Consider the following 19817-nt stretch of genomic DNA (forward strand, 5'->3'; position numbering starts at 1 on the left):
TCTTTACTCGTAGTCTATACTGGCAGTGGAACTAGAGTTTGTCTGCTATCTGCCACATCATTTAATAAGCTTTCCCCAAAATATTGATTTCATTAGTTGTGGTACTGTGCTGAGATGTGTGTGGCAGCACTCTTTTCTGTGTGTATGTATGTTTCAGGTTGGTACTAGCTCAAGAGACTGTGTCCTGTTTTATGTATACAGTATATGTGTGTTTATTGATCAGACTCTTTCCAAAAAGTTCACAACAAATGAGGTAAAGATATAAAGTTATTTAAACTTATCAGTAGTTTCATTTATTTTCACTCTTTTCAGAAAATAATTAATCCCAGAGAAAGCAAAATTCCACATCTGGTTATCTCAAGAATGGCATACTACTCTCTCTCCCTCCTCCATCTCTCCCTCCTTCTGTCTCTCTCTTCCTCTCTCTCTCTCTTTCATTAAATTAAGCATATGTGTAGACGTATGGCATGCCAAGGCATTTTCTTCTCAATCCTTCTTGGTTTCGTAATTTCTGTTCACCCAAATTTATTTAATATATCATTTAAGCTTGCAGTTTTACTTTTAAAGATGTAGGGAGGGAGAAATTAATATCTAATTGTAGGCATCCAGGCACTGTCTGTCATTAGATCAGAGAGTCTTAGAAAGGTGATTTATTCAGCTTGTATTAGGTGTCAGTGGATAGAATTAGTCCTTCAGGTACATCATCTCTTTTATGTACAAAGGGAAGTTAGTTGCCTATTGGTTGGACACATGATGTTAAAAGAATTCCATCCTCCAAATTATTTTTACCCATCTTTCCTTGATAGACCAGGTTGTACAGCTCATCAAGACTTCCCAAAGCAAGGCACATCATAAAGCAAACTACATCTATTCTATCTAACTGATAATTTGAGGCTAGAAGCTAAAAGAAGCTTACTTAAAAAAAAAAAAAAAAAAAAAAAAAAAAAGCAGGGGGGCAAAATTGCTCTTTTTGGAGTAAATGAAATTATCATTGAAATAAATGTGGATTCAAGTTATGTTACGGATTTTAACTTGGCTTAGGAAAGATTAATTCATCTGTGTTTATATTTCTGTTCAAATAAATCATTCTGTTTGTGTTTGGTATTTTCACTTTAATACCTTCCTTGGTTTCTACCAATTGCTGAAGCCATCTGCGTAAGTATTCTGTAATTACTTTCCTTCCTGATCTTGGTTGAAAAGAGCAAATAATGCTGACCAATTGACCAATGATGTGTACTTGGGCTTACGTACTTTTTGATAGGTTTATTGGATAAGTGTTTATTCTTAGCAACATGGCATGTTGAAATCATGTAATTTTCTGAGATAAAATCTGTGAAATGTTAATAAATTAGTGAACGTGTTTTCAACAAGCTCCTCTGACGTGTGCTTTATAATTGCTTTAAATACCCATATTTCTTATTCTCGTTTCTTGATATTTTATTACATGCAAGGATTTCAGATGGATATGAGATCATTCCACTATCAGAAACCAAGTTTAGATGGCTTGGTGCTTCAGATAGATCTATGTAGAAAAAATGGAGATGTTGTGTAGTTGATTTGGAAGTGTGTTCAAAGCTGCAGGAATTTCTTTGGTCTACAAGGTAGATAAGAGGTGGTTTTAAAACCTAGTTAATACCAGTTACAAGTAGGCACACTACTTAAGTTAGAAGAGAAATATCCCTTTATGGCACAGGTTCATTAAAATTTTCTCCTACATTTCTGCCAGCTTCTTTATTTATTTTGGTTCAAGAAACAAGCTGCTTTTTTTGCTTTTTTTTTTTTTTTTTTTTGCTTTTTTTTTTTTTTTTTCTTCTCCTTTACTCCAGCTTGTTGAGAAACTGCAGGAAAAATGCTTAGAAAGAGGTTTTTGTTCAGGTCCCGAATCTGTGAAATTATTGCCTCTTACAGCAGTCATCAATACCCTGCCTGCTGAATAAGTACTAGGAAAGATTTAAAGGTGGATAATTTTTAACCAGTGCTTGACTTGCACTGTATTCACGGGTTTCTGCATTACTGCAGTAAGTCCACAGACATGAGCTCTACAAAATGACGGGATTGGATGTTTTGTGTTAATACTGCCTTGTCCTCAAACTGCTGTGTATCTGCATTACCCATACTAATAGACAAATAGGCACTAGCACATCCAAATGAATTCTGAGCCCTTTAAACTACTTTTTCAGCCTGGACCAGTCAAACAAATTTTCTTTCTGTGCTGTTTCTTTATACCTCTGCTATATTTCAATGATAGTTCTTTATTTTCTCGTATTGGTATGGTATGTACTGTTTCTCTGGCAATCTTTAATTTGGATTCTAATTACAGAAAAGAGCTACTATTAGAGTAGCAAAACCTCCAAATGACAGAGAGAACAAAGAATTGTTCTGGATCATGACATATTAGCTCTCCTAGCAAACCAGAATTCTTTATGGCCTCTCAAGAATAAATAAGATTCCCTCTTATTTGATACACCTATTTAAAAAAAAATGCAGAAAGAGTACTAATGTAGTAATACTTTTCTACTTAAATCAGATTAAATCAGAAAATCAGAATAGGATACTGCTGTTTCCAGTAAACATTTTTCAATTTTCTCTGAAAAACTTATGATAAGTAATTCTCTTAAGTAAGCCTCTGAGATCTGAAGTCATTAACTATTTTGGGAAGCATTGTCTCCTTTTCAGTGTGCCACAGAGATTAAATATTTGCTGCAAACTTTGTTGAAATATTGGATGGCTATGTGGTGCTCAGTTCTACTGGAGTTAGTTCTATACTGCTATTAACATTTCTATTTGTCATATGCGTAGTATGCATGTTTGGTTTGCATACATTCACATTCAGCAATGACCTTTTTTATATGTAAGCATCTCACTGATAAAAAATAGAAATATATATCCTGTTTTCCCCTTCCTCTACTTTCTTCATTCAGACTTCCACACTATTTTAACTATTTCATAAAACAGTGCATTTAAAATGATGATATTCATATTTTCATGATTACTTTTGTAAGTACATTACTTTTGTACTCAGTCATCTCAAAATATGCTACATGTGGTGCTGAGTTGGCAAAGTTGTCTGTCAGTGGCATTATATAGCATGTACTACACAGCATGTATCCAAGTTCTTGTGTTATCACATCAACTCCTTGTGAAGTGTTCAAATATTTCTATTTAAAGCACATCTATCAGTTGCTGCATTGGGTACTGTATGCACAATTTTGGATTCACATGTTTGCAGCTGTGACTTTGTTGGTTTTCTTTGGTCTGATAAATATGTAGTGGTTGAAATTGCTCCTTCCCCCACACTACCCTTAGCGAAAAAGGAGTGTAGCCTAATTTTCTGTTCTTCATTTTTTGCTTTTTGTGTAATGAATGTAGAAGTCAGGCTACTCAAGACATTCTTTCAAAGCTCCTTGAGAGAAGCAACAACCAGTCTTCTGTCCCCACAGCAGTTTGCAGAATCAGGATGACCCAGCAGATCTCAGGCTGGATGCATGGCTTCTTGCTGTCATTTTGATGAATACAGGTTGAGTAATCCTGCTAGTTCTACGGTCTCAGTATGGGATTATACTGTGAGGAAAGGAAACCTGAGAATTTTTTACAGTAAATAGGTAGTGAGCATGTAATACTTTTTCATTAGCTTTAAAATAAATGTGAATAGAATGGATTTTCTTATGTTGCCCTCAGGGGCAGTTCTAAGGATGTTCCAGTAGAGATTTTTACATATTATGTAGCTTATATGTCTCTTTCTTTTTTTAAGGTGTTATTTTAACATTTTCTTACATCTTGATTTTAAGGGCAAAATCACTTGATTGGATTATTTTCTGAAATAAATGATCTTTGCTATTAGCTGGTCCCATTCAACCGAATCTCAGGACACAAAAAATGAAGGACACATAATATTATGGAGAAAAAACTGGGAATACTTGGCCATCATGATTGCTAAGCCTTGGGCTTAGCTACTTTGGCAAGAATTGAATGTTTTGATGATGATATATTTAAGTGAGGAAAAATACCTAGCATTGTGGTCATCTGATAGCATCAAATGTAAAACATTATAGCATTTCTCTCTACCATGAAAAGCTGCCAGTTCTCTTAAGGGATGATCTGGATCCTCATCTGTCAAAGCTTTCAATTACACTGAAATACTGGGACAAAACAGAATTATTTATATGCCAAAAATCTTGTTCTTGAATAATTTTCTGTGTCAGCACAGTAGTGACTTCTCTGACACAATGCTTTTTTTTTTATCTCTTTATCCACATAGAGCAATAGAGATTGATTTCAACATAGCTCTAATTTTGTAATTTTTTGTTTGTCTGTTTTTCTGTGCGTCTTGATGGGTTAATGTCTTGTCTAGAACTTTGTGGTAGATTTTTCTCATTTTTCTTGAAAATGCTATGTGAAAGGACACCAAAGGCTTCTTATATCCGAGGCTAAATTTTACTAGAACGCAAAAATTTCTTTAGTACCAAGAGAAGCCTTTTTCAGATGTGCTTTCTGCTTCAAATGAGCTCATGGCTTCTCTCAAATATCTTCTAATCTGTGCTCTTCTGCATTCTTGTCTTTCCTGTGCTACATCTTTAGAAGAAATTTCACATCTGAGCTTGCATGTTTACTCTCAGAGCACTAGCTATCTTTGTTTTTTTATCTCTAGTTGACTCATAGGGCAATAGAACAGACAATGTAAATGAGCAGTCTTCCTTTCTGCTGTCTTAACACACTGTATTTAACAATACAACACGTACAATACCTACACAAAATATTAGAAACAAAAAAATGAATATAATATTTGCCAGATCTAAGTAATCTATTCATACGATATTCAAAAATTTTAGGTAAAATATGGGGATGTGGAATGAGACGTGGTGACTGTGTCAAGATCAAAAACAGACAATCAAAGCCACATCAAGTTTTTAGGAGTGTTTCAAAAACATTATAAATTTTTTATTCTCCAGTTGTGCAATTCCTTTACAAATCTATATCAAGTTGATTTCTCATATTATACCGGAACATACAATTAGTTGGATAAGAACAAGGAATGACTTAGCTGCAGTAAGACGTTGAGATCCATCTATTGCACTTCCTTTCAGAGGGCATACCCAAATGAAATGGCAGTGTAGTGAATTGGTATATGCAGACTTTCAGCAGTGCTGAAAGTACAGCCTATGAATCAAGGTGATGAATCTTGAAATGTTTTTATAAATTCTCAGGCTTGAATATAACAAGCCAAAAAGATGTCAAAGAATGAAGAGTCAAAGAAAAGTCAGAAAAGGGGCTTAGAAGCAATGAAGGTATTCAGTGAAGGCTAAGCACAGAACAAGGTCAAACCAACTTAGGTAACCAGAGAGTATAAAAGGTATTCCCTTTGTAGTTAGAGCCAGTTAGAAATTGGTTAATAGAAGAGTGGTTCTGCCTTGAAGGGGATTTCCTTTGGTGATATAGTTATTATTTGTGCTGGGTTTCCAGCATGAAGGTGCAAAAATATATCAGTTTCTTTACAGGACAATATTTGAAGCTTGGGAGAAATTATGCAAATGGACTGACTGCCTTTTAGTGATTTTTATTATCATTATTTTATTATCATTATTTTTATTATCATTATTTTAAAGCCTGCAACACTTTCATGTCAGTATTTCTTTTTGCTAAGTTTATTGAACTAAATTATCTTCTGCCATGTAGTATTTCTATATTACATCACTTTTAATTAGTCTTCTGTTTTCCACAGTTAACATGTTATTTTAAAATCAGTTCTTTGGAGCACTTCATGTTTTTCTGAATTGTTTTAGATCATGTCTGAAGGACACCAGTGGGCCAGTACACCCAGTAATTTGGTCCAAAATGCATGGGTCTACACCAGAGTGTATTAATGGGGGTATATTTTTCTTGAAACCATCTCCCAGTACATTGACAATTGATATAAATTATTTTAAATAAACAAATAAAAAATACCTTGGTGTTTTTCATTTTATATGTAATAAACAAATAAATCATCTTTTTTATCTCTGTATAACTTTGCAATAACATTTTTGAGCATGCATATCCTAATGTTTTAGTAATGTACTTGGAGAGGGGAAAAAACAAACACACACACACACACTATATGAATGTAATGTAGTTTCTATGGTTTTCATTACCTGGGCTTGAATACAGTCTGCATAAAATATGGTAAAGCCTGAAAAAGTAATTACAAATATCATCTGAACATGTTAGATTGGATTAACCCTTTCAAAATGGTAAGGCAATTTCCTGTGTGTAAAGTATTGCAAGTGCTTTGAAGTGACAAATCATCATTTTATATTCATATCGTAACAACACAATGGCATTTTTAAGCCTTTATGTAATTCAAGTGTGAACCTGCAAAGTGCTGGGTTGAAATATAATCTGACATGTACTTCTGTTTATTTAAGAGGTAATGGAGTATTGCTAACCTAGAAATTCTCCAGAGATTTTGTTGGAGTTAATGACACTGAAGAGGTGCCAAGCCATCAGTACTGACAACTTGAATACATACTTGTAACAACAGTTTTGCAAGTTACCATTAGTTTCCAGATATCTGATATAGCTACATAAATATATTCTTCTGATACCAATTTGCAATGTGTTTCATCTCCAGATACTTGCTCAGTTTTGATTTTTTTTTTTTCTTTCTTAGTTTGAAAATGAAATCATTTTGAAGTTGGACCATGAGGTGGAAGGAGGACGTGGAGATGAACACTACATGCAGTTGTTTGAGTCAATGTAAGTAGTGGATGACAGCGAATGTCTTCAGGATTTGTTATCTTATTGTTCTATCTTCTCAAATTGGTGAATTTCTTTATAATGAAGTCAAAACTAAGAAGATTTTTTTCCGTCAAGGGACTAGAAATAGCATACTGTTTCAGTAAACCTGGTTTGCATTGTAGTTTTGCCCATTGAAACTGTTTGCATAATTGTTTTTCAGTATTTTGTATTCCACCAATGTTATGAAGAAATTATACTTAACTTTACTTTCTCTACCCAACTTCAAAGCAAAGATAATCCAAACTTTTTACTTTCCCCATTTTTGCTTGTAGCCTTCCTTGTTTTTATGTCACAATAATAAGAAAAGAGCATTTTGAACAGTCTGTCTTGCTTTCTCAATGTCTAGGTATTGTAAAGGGATATGATTTAATAAAAATGTTTTGAAGAAGTTCTAAAAGCTGATATAGCACCTCCTCATTGTTTTGGCCATCTACGTTTTTATTCTCACACATTGTAGCTGCGTCTTCATTAGAGGCAGGGGCATGTGCAATTTGCTGGACAGTGGTGGTACCTTTGTGCCTACCTCTGAGACTGTTCTTGGCTTTGTGACTTACAGACTGTAGCAGTGAGAAAAATATAACTCCTCACATGCTTTTTCAAGCACCAATGACCTAACTAGTTATTAAGTTTAAAAACGCTATAGCACTTCTGCTACATCAGAAACTAGACATAGACGTTGTAGCATTGACTGTGTGTTTTTGATGCTCTCACAGCCTGCTACTTTGTATGTATTGTATTTTTGTGTGGGGGCGTAGCCGTCTTTGCAAATCGCATCCCAGTTCATGTGAAGCATGAAATCCCTGTGTATGCCACAATAGAAAAAATCTGTATTTAAGGAAAACATAATCTTGTAAATACTCTATTATATGAACAATTAATGTGTAAATACTATGTAAATAATATTTAATTATATTCTAATTAGAATCCCCATTTAAATCAAATACCATTTGAGTCAAACACCATTTAAATATTGATTAGTTTAGCTTCCCTCCTATGATGAGACAGATGAAGTATAGAGAGGCAGGATTGAAAACAGTACTAACACTTCTTAAGCTACAGAAAACTTCATTGAAACTTATATGTTAGCAAGGAAAGATGAAGTCTTAAAAATGTCATTTTCACTTCCTATTATGCAATGCATATGTAAACTGAGAGCAATAAACTGTTGTTTCATCTTTGAATGTTTACTGTTTGGCTACCAGTCTTAGGAAATATTCAGACTAGCTCTTGGTATGACCTAGAAGAGACCTGAAAGTAGATAGTTTTCTCAGTTGCACTGCTACAAAGGCTGAACTATGCTGCCTGCCTAAACTGTCAGTACAATTCATCATCTCTAATACTGGGGATTCAGTAGACACAGTGGGCATTTATTGCAGTGCTTAGGTTTCCTTGCAGCTAGTAAGTTTTCTTCCAAACATGTATACTAAATCTTCCTTGCCTCAGTTTAAGCCAGTTATTTCTTGTTTTATCCACATAACGAATCATTTATTCTGTTTTTCTTCATAGAAGATTTTAAAAGAATGGAAGGTTGCTGTCAAGTTTCCTTTACTCTTCTCTTTAGGGTTAACAGCCCCAATATTTCAATTTATTATATACCATGTTTTCTGCACATTCCTACAATCTTTACAGCTGTTTTGAAATACTACGCTACCTTAAAGCTGGAGAATGTATTCAAACTGAGATGTAAGACACGCTAAGAGAAAAATATTCCTTCATTCTCATATATAAGACACATTTGACAATTAGATCCTTTTTCTGAGCTGTGTAACATTGTTTGCAATCTTTTCAGTTTACTCTTGCTTTCGATTATTTTTCTAGAGAATACCTATCCAGATAAACCCCATCTTGCAGCAATGCAGTTGATTTGTCTCATCAGATATCCTACATAACGTTTGATCTTCCTGGTTTTCCAGGGTACCTTCCTTTCCCTTTGACTTACCTTTTAACATTTTTACTGTATTTTTTTCTCTGTACTCTCTCACACTCTACAATACATCAAGACACTTAAAGATTTCCAACTCTAAAGATGTCACTTCATATTATCTTCAGATTTTTTGTTTCATCCTTGAAGTTCTCTAATGATGTATGTAGAGGGATAGTTGAAACAGAGGCTGGTGACCTGTCTGCTGTAGGACTGACTGAATAGTTAAATTTTAACTATTAAAATTTTAACTATTAAAACTAACACAGTTAAGTTGTACTCCAGATTTTTTCCTTTGGTCTCATTTTCATCAACTAATTTCCTGTAACTGTGCACAGTTCCAGTTGTCACCTAAATGCAGATATTTAGGTGAGCCAATAGCTGTATTCTGGTGCTTACCTGTGCAACCAGCACTTACCCACACTAGTTGGTTGCTGTGAACTTGCCAGTGCCTATCAAATTAAACAGGGTCAGCAGAAATCTAAACAGCAATCCTTATTGTTGTACATAGTTCTAAATTCTAGCATGCACTATGACAGAATTATGTCCTCTGCTGTCTCAGACAACATCATGGAAGAGCTGGGATAATATGGAACAGATGAGAAGGCATTGTTAATTAGCACAGTAGACAAGGCTACCCCATTGCAGGAAATGGAGGAGAATCAAAATCAAGCTTTATGAATGCAAGTTGTGCTGAACCTCTTCTCGGGCTCAGATAATGAATCCTGACATGTTTTAGTTACTAATGTAGGTGACTGTACTTGCCCTTGTTAGCATTTTATCCCATTTCTAATATGTACATACATAAAATAATTCATCCTGTGTAGTATTCCAGTCTTCTCTATAAATCTGAGGCCTTCTTACTTTCTTTTCCACAAATACCATTTAACATGCTCCAGCCTATTTTATTGGTTGTCAAGTCTTCCGATCATTTAATATTTAACATCCAGTTAAACACAGTTAAGTTTGCTGTATGCTTAATATCAAAAGCCATGTTTCGGTAATTTAATTATTTCAGTTATTTCTTCAAGCGGTTAGCCGTTGTCTCTCACATCTTGTACAATATAAATGTTCTTTCAGGCACATGTCCACACACTCTGTTTCAGGAAAAAAAACAACTCTATTTTCAACCTTTGGACTTTTCCTTTGGATAGGAATAAACATTAGATGTGTTTTTATTCTGAGTGAGAACTTTGAGACTGAGTACTTTGCTGAGACCCCAGTCTAGGCCCAAGCTTGGAGGGTTTCTTTGCAGTCAAAGATATTATGAATATGTAGTTTCTGAAGAAAGTTAATGTGATTCTGAGGAGTATAAACTTATTTTTGTGATTAATTAAAACTAAAAATTGTATAATGAAAGTTAAAAACTGAGTATTTCTTTAAAAATTAATCATAAATTATTAAGTGAATTTGCATACAGATTGAGAAAAAACTAAGAGGCCAGGAATTATGAATAATATATTCTTGAAACTGCTCAACTTTAGCACACAGAATAGTTTCAGGGTGGGTTTTACAATTGCTATCTTGTTCCTACCATTTTCCTATGAGGTGCATGGTGATTTTGATATATTATTATATTTGCCTGATATACTAGTAATTACTTTTGTGCATACATAAATATATATATGCACACACACATATAGGACAATAGCTACACTTGTAATTGTATATACTCTTAAATCAGTCCAATACTTAATAGGAACAGCATATGCTAATATTTTGTTAACGTAAGTAGGAATCTGCTGATATTGTATAAAACTGACTTTCCTGTAGTTTTTATCAAAAGGTGACTAACTGCATTTTTGAACCCACAGAAATTTTGTTTGCTTTTGCTTACTTCTAAAGGGCAAATTGCTTTGGTAGGGTCTGGTTAGTGAATGTCTTTTTAGACTTAAAATTTGTTGATTCAAACTTTCTACTGACACATAACCATACCAAGAGAAGGAAAAAATGATTGTATTTTATTGTGCATGATAACCAAGGAAAGTGAAGTCTAATGTTTATTTCCATAGCATGGCACTGAAGAGAACTGAATTCATGTTATACCACAGGTGCAATTTTATTTGATTCTGGAATTGTGAGTATTGCCTTGAATTTGCAGTAATTGTTGGACAGGAAAAAAGAATACATATATGTCATCTTGTATGACTCTGGATGCCTAAATTATCAGCCCGCAAAGGGAATTTACAATGCAGTCTGCAGTTGCTGTAGCTCTAATTCTATGTTTGCCTTCATGTCCAAACATAGTTTCAGCTGATGGGCTGCTGATTTTGACAGTACTCTAAAATCATTTTGTTTGTGTTTGCAGTCTTACAGAGTGTGCAAGTCAGTATCCTGGCATTTTTAACTTGGTTGAAAGCTTCGTCAACCTAGTTAAAGGTCTCCTGGAGAAGCTGCTGGATTACCGAACTGTGATGAATGATGAAAGCAAGGACAATCGCATGAGCTGCACTGTAAACTTGCTGGTATGTTCTTTCTTGTAATTCTTGTATGAGAATTTCATAATCCAGTCACCAAAGGTGAAAGTAAATCTTTGTGGAGAAGGGACTGGTCTACAGTGCTCAAATAATGATTCAAACTTGTTTTATTCATTTGCATGGATATATGCATAAACATGCAATGTCCATTCAGTTCTTCAATATTGCATGTTTTATCCACTTTTATTCTGTGAATAAATAATGAAGTCCACTACTTACACACCTTTACCTGTTGATAGGCTTAGTGTAACAGTGGGTATTTGCAAAGTAAAGTTTTGGAACAGCACAAGGAATTTACCTGCTTTCTGCTTTAGCAGCTCAGCAATTCTATTTTTTAAATCTGGGGAAGAAGCATGCAAGATACACCTGCAGTAAGGTGCTGAAGATATTTAAGTCTCTTATCTAGTTGTAGGCCACCCCATCTTTTGTTCTATTACTATTTCGTAGTGAGAACATCACATACAGATATTCCTCCACCAGGAAGTTTACTCTAAGCAGAAAATGAACATTTATCAGCTTTAAAGGTGGAAAAGAGAACATGATGCATATATACATGCACAGACTCACAGTTCCTTAATAATCACTGTGCAAGGTGGTATACATTTCTGCAATTCTTAAGGAGGCAATCTTTGTGATGTTTTGCACAGCCAAGCACCTCAAATACATGCTAAAGTGTTATGCTGATAAAAACGGACTTACACCTGTAATGAGCCCCTTTACAGACATTGCACAATAATGTTGCTTGCATAAATATCAATAAATACCAGCTTCTATCATGGCCACCAAGTGTAGCCAGAGCATGTAGTTTGTTATATTAATGCTTTTGGATAATGGTATTATCTTCTTCTCCAACAGGAAAACATTCACTGATGATTTCATTAATGAACTGGAAGAAGTGTACATATATTATTAATTTGTAATAAAAACAAGTACTAATAACTAATTATAATATTAATTGAAGCAGCAGTAGTGCCAGGCTTAAGCTTAAGATAGTTTGTATGTAATGTGTCTCTTGCACTCTAATATTAGCAAGAAAAGCAAAACCTCAGCAAAATATTCATATCTTGTGCTTTAATAAAAGAGATTAGGAAATAACTTTTAAATGTTTGTGTCTCTAGAACTTCTACAAGGACATTAACCGTGAAGGGATGTATATCAGGTATGGTTGCTGCTCTGTTTGGTCTGCTTTGGAGATGGCAATAATGTTCTCTTATATATTATCTTATACTATTATTATATATTATTATTATTATTTTATCACTGTACTTGAATTTCTGTTACTTAATGGTAGTTTACTATCCACAATGACTTTGTTGTAGCCCTGGTCTCATTTATATTTTTAATCTATTTTTTGTCTGGCCCTCAGCAATTTGGTGTTCATTAAATGTATTCATTGGCAGCATTTTTTTCTCCAGGCATGAACTTCTAGCTGATCCAAGTCACTCAACATTCATTGTCTATTGTTTTAAATAAAGAAAATGTAGTTAGACCTGAGGTTTGATGGAAGGTGTATCATACATTTAGAATGGCACGAAAAAACAAGTTCTCTAGAATTGTGCAGTCTGCCAAGTCTCTTTAAATATGCAACACCACATGTAATGCAGAATTACTGGTAAAACGTTTTTCTCTAAGAGCTATAGCTATACTGGCAAATTATTTTTTGCATGACATAGCCTCTTACTGTCCCCAAGGGTTTTGCACATGAGCTACAGCAAATCTTGCTGTTTAAGTGCTCAGTTTCCTGCCTCTCTGTTCATTCTACAAAATCTGCACAATCTCCTCCCCCTTAGCTACTGTAGTGCAAAGACCAGAATCCCAGCTGGGATGAGCATTGAAGGTGCTAAATATGGAGCTATGAACTGGAGTGGATGGGAACGAAACAATGCTCCCTGTGGGACGTTGCTGAGGGGGGCACATTTTAAGTGGCATCAACAACTGAGAATAGTAACACCTTGTATTGCGAAGGTTATTATTATTTTTTTTTTTTTCTTTCCTATCTGGCTGGTGGAAGAGGTGTGTCTTAAGTCCCGTGGAAGGCATTGGTTGGGATGATAGCAGCAATGCTGCTGTAGGGATCAAGAACATTGCCAATATAAAACAGATATTCTGCCCTTACCACCTTGCCAAGTTGTACAGGGACCTGCTTTATCTTTCTCGACATGCATTTTCCTTTTTTATTCTTTACCATTTTTTTAACCATTGTGCTTTCATCTATTTACGTGCAATGTATTTATATGCAATCAAAAACTGCTACAGTGAAAGGCAGCTCTTTTTATTATTGAATCATAGAATCATCTAGGTTGGAAAAGACCTTGAAGATCATCAAACCCAACCATGAACCTGACATACCAATTCCCATCACTAAACTATGTCCCTTAGTGCCACATCCAGGCATCACTTAAATACCCCCAGGGATAGGGTCTCCACCACTCCCCTGGGCGGCCTTTCCCAATGATTAATCACCATTTTTGTGAAGAAATTCATCCTGATATCCAGTTTAAACATCCTCTGTCACAGCTTGAGGCAACGTTGCCTCGTGTCCTATCACTTGTCACCTCAAAAAAGAGACCAACAGCTTCCTTTCAGGTGGTTGTAGAGAGCAGTGAGGTGTTCCCTCAGCCTTCTTTTGTCCAGCCTAAATAACCCCAGTTCCCTCAGCTGCTTCTCATAAGTCTTTGTTTTCTAGTCCCTTCACCAGCCTCTTGCACTTTATTATACATATTTATACACAAAAGCAGCCCTTTTGTAGTGAGGAGTCCAAAACTAACAATAACAATAACAGTCCAGAAATAATGGGCACAGAGGTCTGATGTAGACCTCAAGCCAAAGCACACTTCTTCCCCCCAGAAGTGGAGTTCTTAGTTCTCACAAAGAGGTTAGCTCTTTCCCCTACTTTTTTTCACAATGTTTCAGTATACAAAGAGGACAAAAAAGCCTGAAAAAAATGTGCAGACATTAGCCTCTCTCGGAGCACTCTTGAAGACCCTTTGGGTAGTGACTGCATGACATCTTTCAGGTTTCCATTATCTAGAAGTTATCTAGAATATTTTTGATACTTAGAATTCAAGTCAGGTTACTATCTGGACTAACTCTTGTTCTCTCCTCTAACAGATATTTGTATAAATTACGAGATCTTCATTTAGACTGTGAGAATTACACAGAAGCTGCCTATACCCTTCTGCTCCATACATGGCTCTTGAAGGTTAGATTTTTCTAAAGTCAATATATAATTAAGCTTTTGCATTTTTAAAATTTACAAATAAAAAAAGTGTTTGTCTTAATTTCCAATACACTGTATTTTAGTTACTTTCCTCAGGAGTGCTCAAGTTTCTACTTTCAAATACTGTCATAGGTCAAAAAAAAAAAATAACGTTAATTGTTGAAATTTTACTTTCAATAAATGATTCGATGTCACGTGTTGGTAAAACTAAATATTATGGCAAAAATATTTTTCAAAGTGAAAAGAGTGTGTGCAAGTTCTGAAGCTATTTAGCTTCCTTGTGTTTTTCATTTTACTACTTTCTTGCTGTTCCAAATATAGCAATTATAAGAATTAAACACTTTTTTAAGTTATCACAGGGGGACACCTGACTTGCAATTTTAAATAGTATGTACCACAGTGACAAATTATGCCTCCTTTCTTTCATAGTTGCTAATTATTTTCTCTACAGCTAGTATTTATTCTCATTGTAACTGATGTTTTCAGTAGAGATGATCAGTAAGAAGCATTTCCATTTCAAGGGAAAATTCAAAATGTAAAGTTTTTTGAACATTAATTTAAGATTTCTTGTGGAATTTATTTTTGTGCAGAACCATCTAAATTTTGCATTCCACAGTACTGTTTTAATTAAACTTCTTTTTGACTTTTCTGATCATGCAAAAATACAAGGTGTGTATATAATGTATTGGTGTAGATAAAGATGATGTGCATGTATTTTATACAAAAAAAAAAAAATCAGTCAAGATGACATTACTTAAAATGATCCAACTTGCTCCCTTAGTTTTTTATTCAGCTCATTGGCACAGGGACTGGAGAGGAATATGGTTTTTAAAATGTTATGTCTAGTCTTGTTTATTACATGAAATACAGCATTTTTGAAGAGGTGCTGAAAATGTTGTCAGTGCCTTTCCCAGTATCTTTGTGGAAGGGTAAAAAAAAAAAAGACAGGAAAAAAAAAAATAAATAAATAAAGCACTTGCAGTATCCCAGATTTGGTGAAGGTTTGAGGGGAAAGATGTTAAATTCCAACATCTGTGTTTGGTTTTGTTTGTTTGTTTGTTTTGTTTTGTTTTGTTTCCTTTTGTTTTTGTCTGTTTTTTTTTTTTTTTTAATGTGTTTTTATCCTCAGTGGTCAGATGAACAGTGTGCACCCCAAGTCATGTCAACAGAGTTCCAGTGTTCACAGACCTATCGACACTTGAAGGAGAATTTGTATGAGAAGATCATAGAATACTTTGACAAAGGAAAGGTAGAGCTGTAGAGTTCTTTCACACCACAAATTTTTCTTGATGTGTTATTTTGTGTTGTAACATTTAATGAGTATTCTCTGAAGAAAATGTTTGTTTCATTATTGCATATGAAATCCTTTTTGAAATGTGGGTCAAGTAAAAGTTGTGTCCTGAAGGCTTATTCACATGGTACATCTGTTCAATATGAACATGTTCTTTCAATAATCATATTTATAAAGAAAGAAGTCAGTGTTCCTGACAGTGGTGCTGTCAGGCAGTAATAGTAACTGTTGAATATACTTTCCTTTAATAGGGAAAGAATACAGACTATACAGGTTGCATTTCTAAACTACTCAGTCATTATCCCCCCCCCAAAAAAAAACCAGACAGAGGTTGTTGTTTTTTTTTTCCAGAGAAGTCAGTTTATTGCATCCCAAACTTAAAATGTATCTGTTTGATGTTCAACACCTGAGTTTAGTTCAGTTTCTCTGAAATCTGTTAATACATGTGAAATCACTGGTAGAAGAGGGACCTGTCCCCCACCCCCACCACGTAAAGCAAAAGATTAGAAAGCATGGAAAAATGCTGCACCACTGCAAAGTCCAATCTTACAAACCTGTAAATCAGTATGTCTTGTTCAGCTGTAATCAAGGGTATGAAGGGGGGTAGTCAATTCATCACTGGTTCTTGCAAAATAGAACTGTAACACCCCCACAAAAGTCCCTCCTTTAACTCAGCAGGTAGAGATTTTTTCAGTGCTTCAGCAACATGCAGAAAATTTAGTACCATTTAATGCATTATTTTTTTTCCTGGCATCTGAAGTAACTATGATGTAGTGGTCCCCACCCACAGTGTCAGAATAACCAAATCCTTGCGATTTGTATTCTACCTAGCATTCCTGTTCTCCTCAGATACACCAGAGTAGGTTTGCAAGCAGCTGAATGCACCTCTCGGACTCAGAACTATCTTGCCTAGGGGTATATAGCCCTACATAAAAATGGTCATAATGCATATGACCACCAGCAACCTTACATCAGTAGAGAATTAGGCTCAGAAAAACTGTTTTGTCTCCTTTACTCCAAATAGAAGATTTGCAGAATTTGAGAAATATCCTCAGGAGAGAGAGTTTCAGTTTGCTTTAGGACCATTTTTTGTGCTACATTCCAGAAATACCTTTAGCAGATGAGAGCAACTGTCCTAGTCTTCCCATGTAGTTCTGTAATTCCTTACAGTAATTTTCAGAGGTAGCTATTAAATAGTGTGCAAAGAAACAAGCTGTTGCTCTGAGCAAGTGGTAATTTAAGTGTAAACCTTGTAATTTTCTAGCTGCCTAAGGGAGCTGTCATATGCCAGGCTACCTATGAGTATGTATGTCTCAGAATTCCTTGTAAAATGCAATGTTTGTTTTAAAGAGAAGCGTGTATCGGTCCCCTCATAAACTGCTCCTGTGCTTGGAGTATATTCTATATATTATGTACCCTAGTGATTTATGATTGTTGTTTATTGTATCTGAAAGTTCAGGTGACTTTTGGTAACCTCACTGTAAGAAAAAAAAAGTAGGTTTACTTATTCCTTCCGATAATGAACCATAAAATACTTTCGTTCTCTACATTAATCTGCTTTCCTGAAGTTTATGATTGCCTTGGGTGTTCCATTCTAAATATGCAGTTAATAAATGACTGCAATATAAAGACAGCATAATCAATACAACTGAAGCTAAACAGTGATGTGTTAAAGACTTGTTTGTTATTACTGAACTTACTTTTTGAATATGTGGTTATGTTGCAGATGTGGGAAGAAGCCATATCTTTATGCAAAGAACTTGCAGAGCAGTATGAAAAGGAAGTTTTTGACTATGAGCTTCTAAGCCAAAACCTGGTAAGATTCCATACAGATCTTCAATTATTTTAGTCACAGAAATTAGTAGTTTAGAGCTATCAGAAAGATAGAGCTGCTTATGAGCTTGTAGTCTACCATTGATTTTTAATTAATTTGTCAAGGAATCATGTTGCTGTATTGTGAAATTCCAGTGGAAGACATTCATAAAGAACTATTTATTCAAGTTGCATGGACATTATTGTACTTATTACAGTATTTTGAAACTCCTATCAAGGAGATGAGCATGTTCTCTTTTTCTGCAACAAAAAGATGATGTGATGGGACAGGCTTTTGAGGCCTTTGTGGTACTTTATGTTAGAAAAAACATTTGGCTGTATTTTTCCTTGGAATTTTTGTTTAAATTTTAGGAAAGAAATCTGTCCAAATCAGGTATGAGGGAAGAAATACATCACAAGGAATTACAACTAGGTTCAAAGGCTAGAAGGAAGAAAGGTTTTGATGTTTATTTTTTTTAAGCAGATTTAATGAAAGTAGTTGAACATTTAAGTGAAATAATCCAAAAAGAAAACCCCAGCCCACATACCTTCTTTTCTTCCACCTTCAAGATTCCACACTTCCACGATCTTTACCATATGCTTAGAGTTCATTCAGTAGACATCCCTGAATCTTTCTGCAAGAAAAACAAGGGAGTCAAAACATGATGTTCTTGAATAACGTAGTGTGTAATGAAAGCTTTTTTTCCTTCCACTAAATGTTATGTCTTTACCTTTTCATTTGTGATAATATTTTTGCCAATTCCATTTAAGTTGCAGTGTTGCACATCTCATCAGTATAGCACAGGAAATAAAAGCAGTAAAATCACATGACATTACATTTTTTTTATGAAAGCTATCATTCATGTTTACATCATTAGTACCATAGCATGATGCTAGAGCAAAAGCTTGAGTTGATGCTTACCTCAGAAAACATTTGAGGCATGGATTTTTTCTAAATGCATTATTTCACTGATGTTATCTGTTACACTTACAAAATATGCAAAGAATGGCTTCAGTAATTGCTTTTTTTTTTTTTTCTTTCCACACCAGTAAATTAAGGGTAGACTTGATTCAGAGGTCAAATAATTGAAATAGAAGCCATATTCATTAAGCTAGGTATTATATTTAATGTACCACCGCAGTGTCCTATGCACATTAACTGTTTATTGCTGTAGCTTAACAACTCATAATTGATTGCTCTTGCATATCAGCTGATAGCTATAATACTATTGTAGAGGGTAAAAAATAAAAATAAAACAAACCAGATGTAATTGTTGTGGTTGGTTTTGCCCTTAGATTCAACAAGCGAAGTTCTATGAAAACATCATGAAAATTCTGAGGCCTAAACCAGACTATTTTGCTGTTGGATATTATGGCCAAGGATTCCCTACATTTCTAAGGGTAAACCTGAATATTTTTTTTATTTCTAACCTATTTTCATATGCTTCTAAAATTATAGGTATATTGTTGCAAATGAGTCGCTGGGGATATTTGACCTGGATTTATTTTTGCTTGGATGCAAGTAAAAGTAGCCTGAATATTTGATGTTTTCTTCTAGAAAAAAAAAAAAATCCTTTCTTACATACTAATGAATGAATACAATGAATATGGTAGCTTTTCTCATACATGAAAAGCAATGAAAGACCCCTTTTTCCCAGTCTTAAAGGCCAAAGATGCCTTGAAAGCATTGGAAAACAATTGTGAAAATGTGCTAACCAAAGGAAGCCTGCACCTTGTGCTCTGGTTTTATATAAGTATTTTGTTAAATGAAGCAAACTAAACCACAAATGAGCACATTTGAGGATAGACTTGACTGTAAATGAGGGCATTCCATAACACCAAGGAGAAGGAGCATGCAGAACAAACTTATATATTACTATTCAGAAACTGTGAAACTTGAAACATAGAATGTGTTTGAAAGACTTTCTTGAGAGACTCCTTTACTTGAGAGACAAGAACAAAAGGAATTTCTTTACTTTACTTACATCTATGGTGTCTTTGTATTGATAAACACACACCTGCAACTTCTGCCTCAGCGTCAAGGAATCTGGTATTTATTCCTTTTATTCCTTGCAGAACAAAGTATTCATCTATCGTGGGAAGGAATATGAGAGGAGAGAGGACTTCCAGGCACAGCTGATGAGTCAGTTTCCCAATGCAGAGAAGATGAACACCACTTCAGCACCTGGAGAGGATGTGAAAAACTCTCCTGGCCAATGTATCCTTAAACATATGGGAGATTAGAGATTCAAAGTGGTTTGGGGAAACTTGTTTCTATCAGAGGTTGACCTGTGTGCAACAATAATATCCTGGGAGGGGTGA

General features: G+C 34.8%; 1 protein-coding gene across 1 annotated transcript in view; it reads left to right on the forward strand.

Moving 5' to 3' along the window:
* DOCK2 (dedicator of cytokinesis 2) overlaps positions 1–19817 on the forward strand; it is a 187729-nt gene that overhangs the window by 146060 nt on the left and 21852 nt on the right. The window contains exons 34-41 of the mRNA XM_032196787.1: positions 6647–6732; positions 11004–11160; positions 12291–12331; positions 14284–14374; positions 15522–15641; positions 17410–17499; positions 18792–18896; positions 19572–19713. Coding sequence (XP_032052678.1) covers positions 6647–6732; positions 11004–11160; positions 12291–12331; positions 14284–14374; positions 15522–15641; positions 17410–17499; positions 18792–18896; positions 19572–19713 — 832 coding nt within the window. The remainder of the gene's footprint in view (positions 1–6646; positions 6733–11003; positions 11161–12290; positions 12332–14283; positions 14375–15521; positions 15642–17409; positions 17500–18791; positions 18897–19571; positions 19714–19817) is intronic.

This window comes from Aythya fuligula, chromosome 14 (assembly GCF_009819795.1).
Source record: "Aythya fuligula isolate bAytFul2 chromosome 14, bAytFul2.pri, whole genome shotgun sequence".
Lineage (NCBI taxonomy): Eukaryota > Metazoa > Chordata > Aves > Anseriformes > Anatidae > Aythya > Aythya fuligula.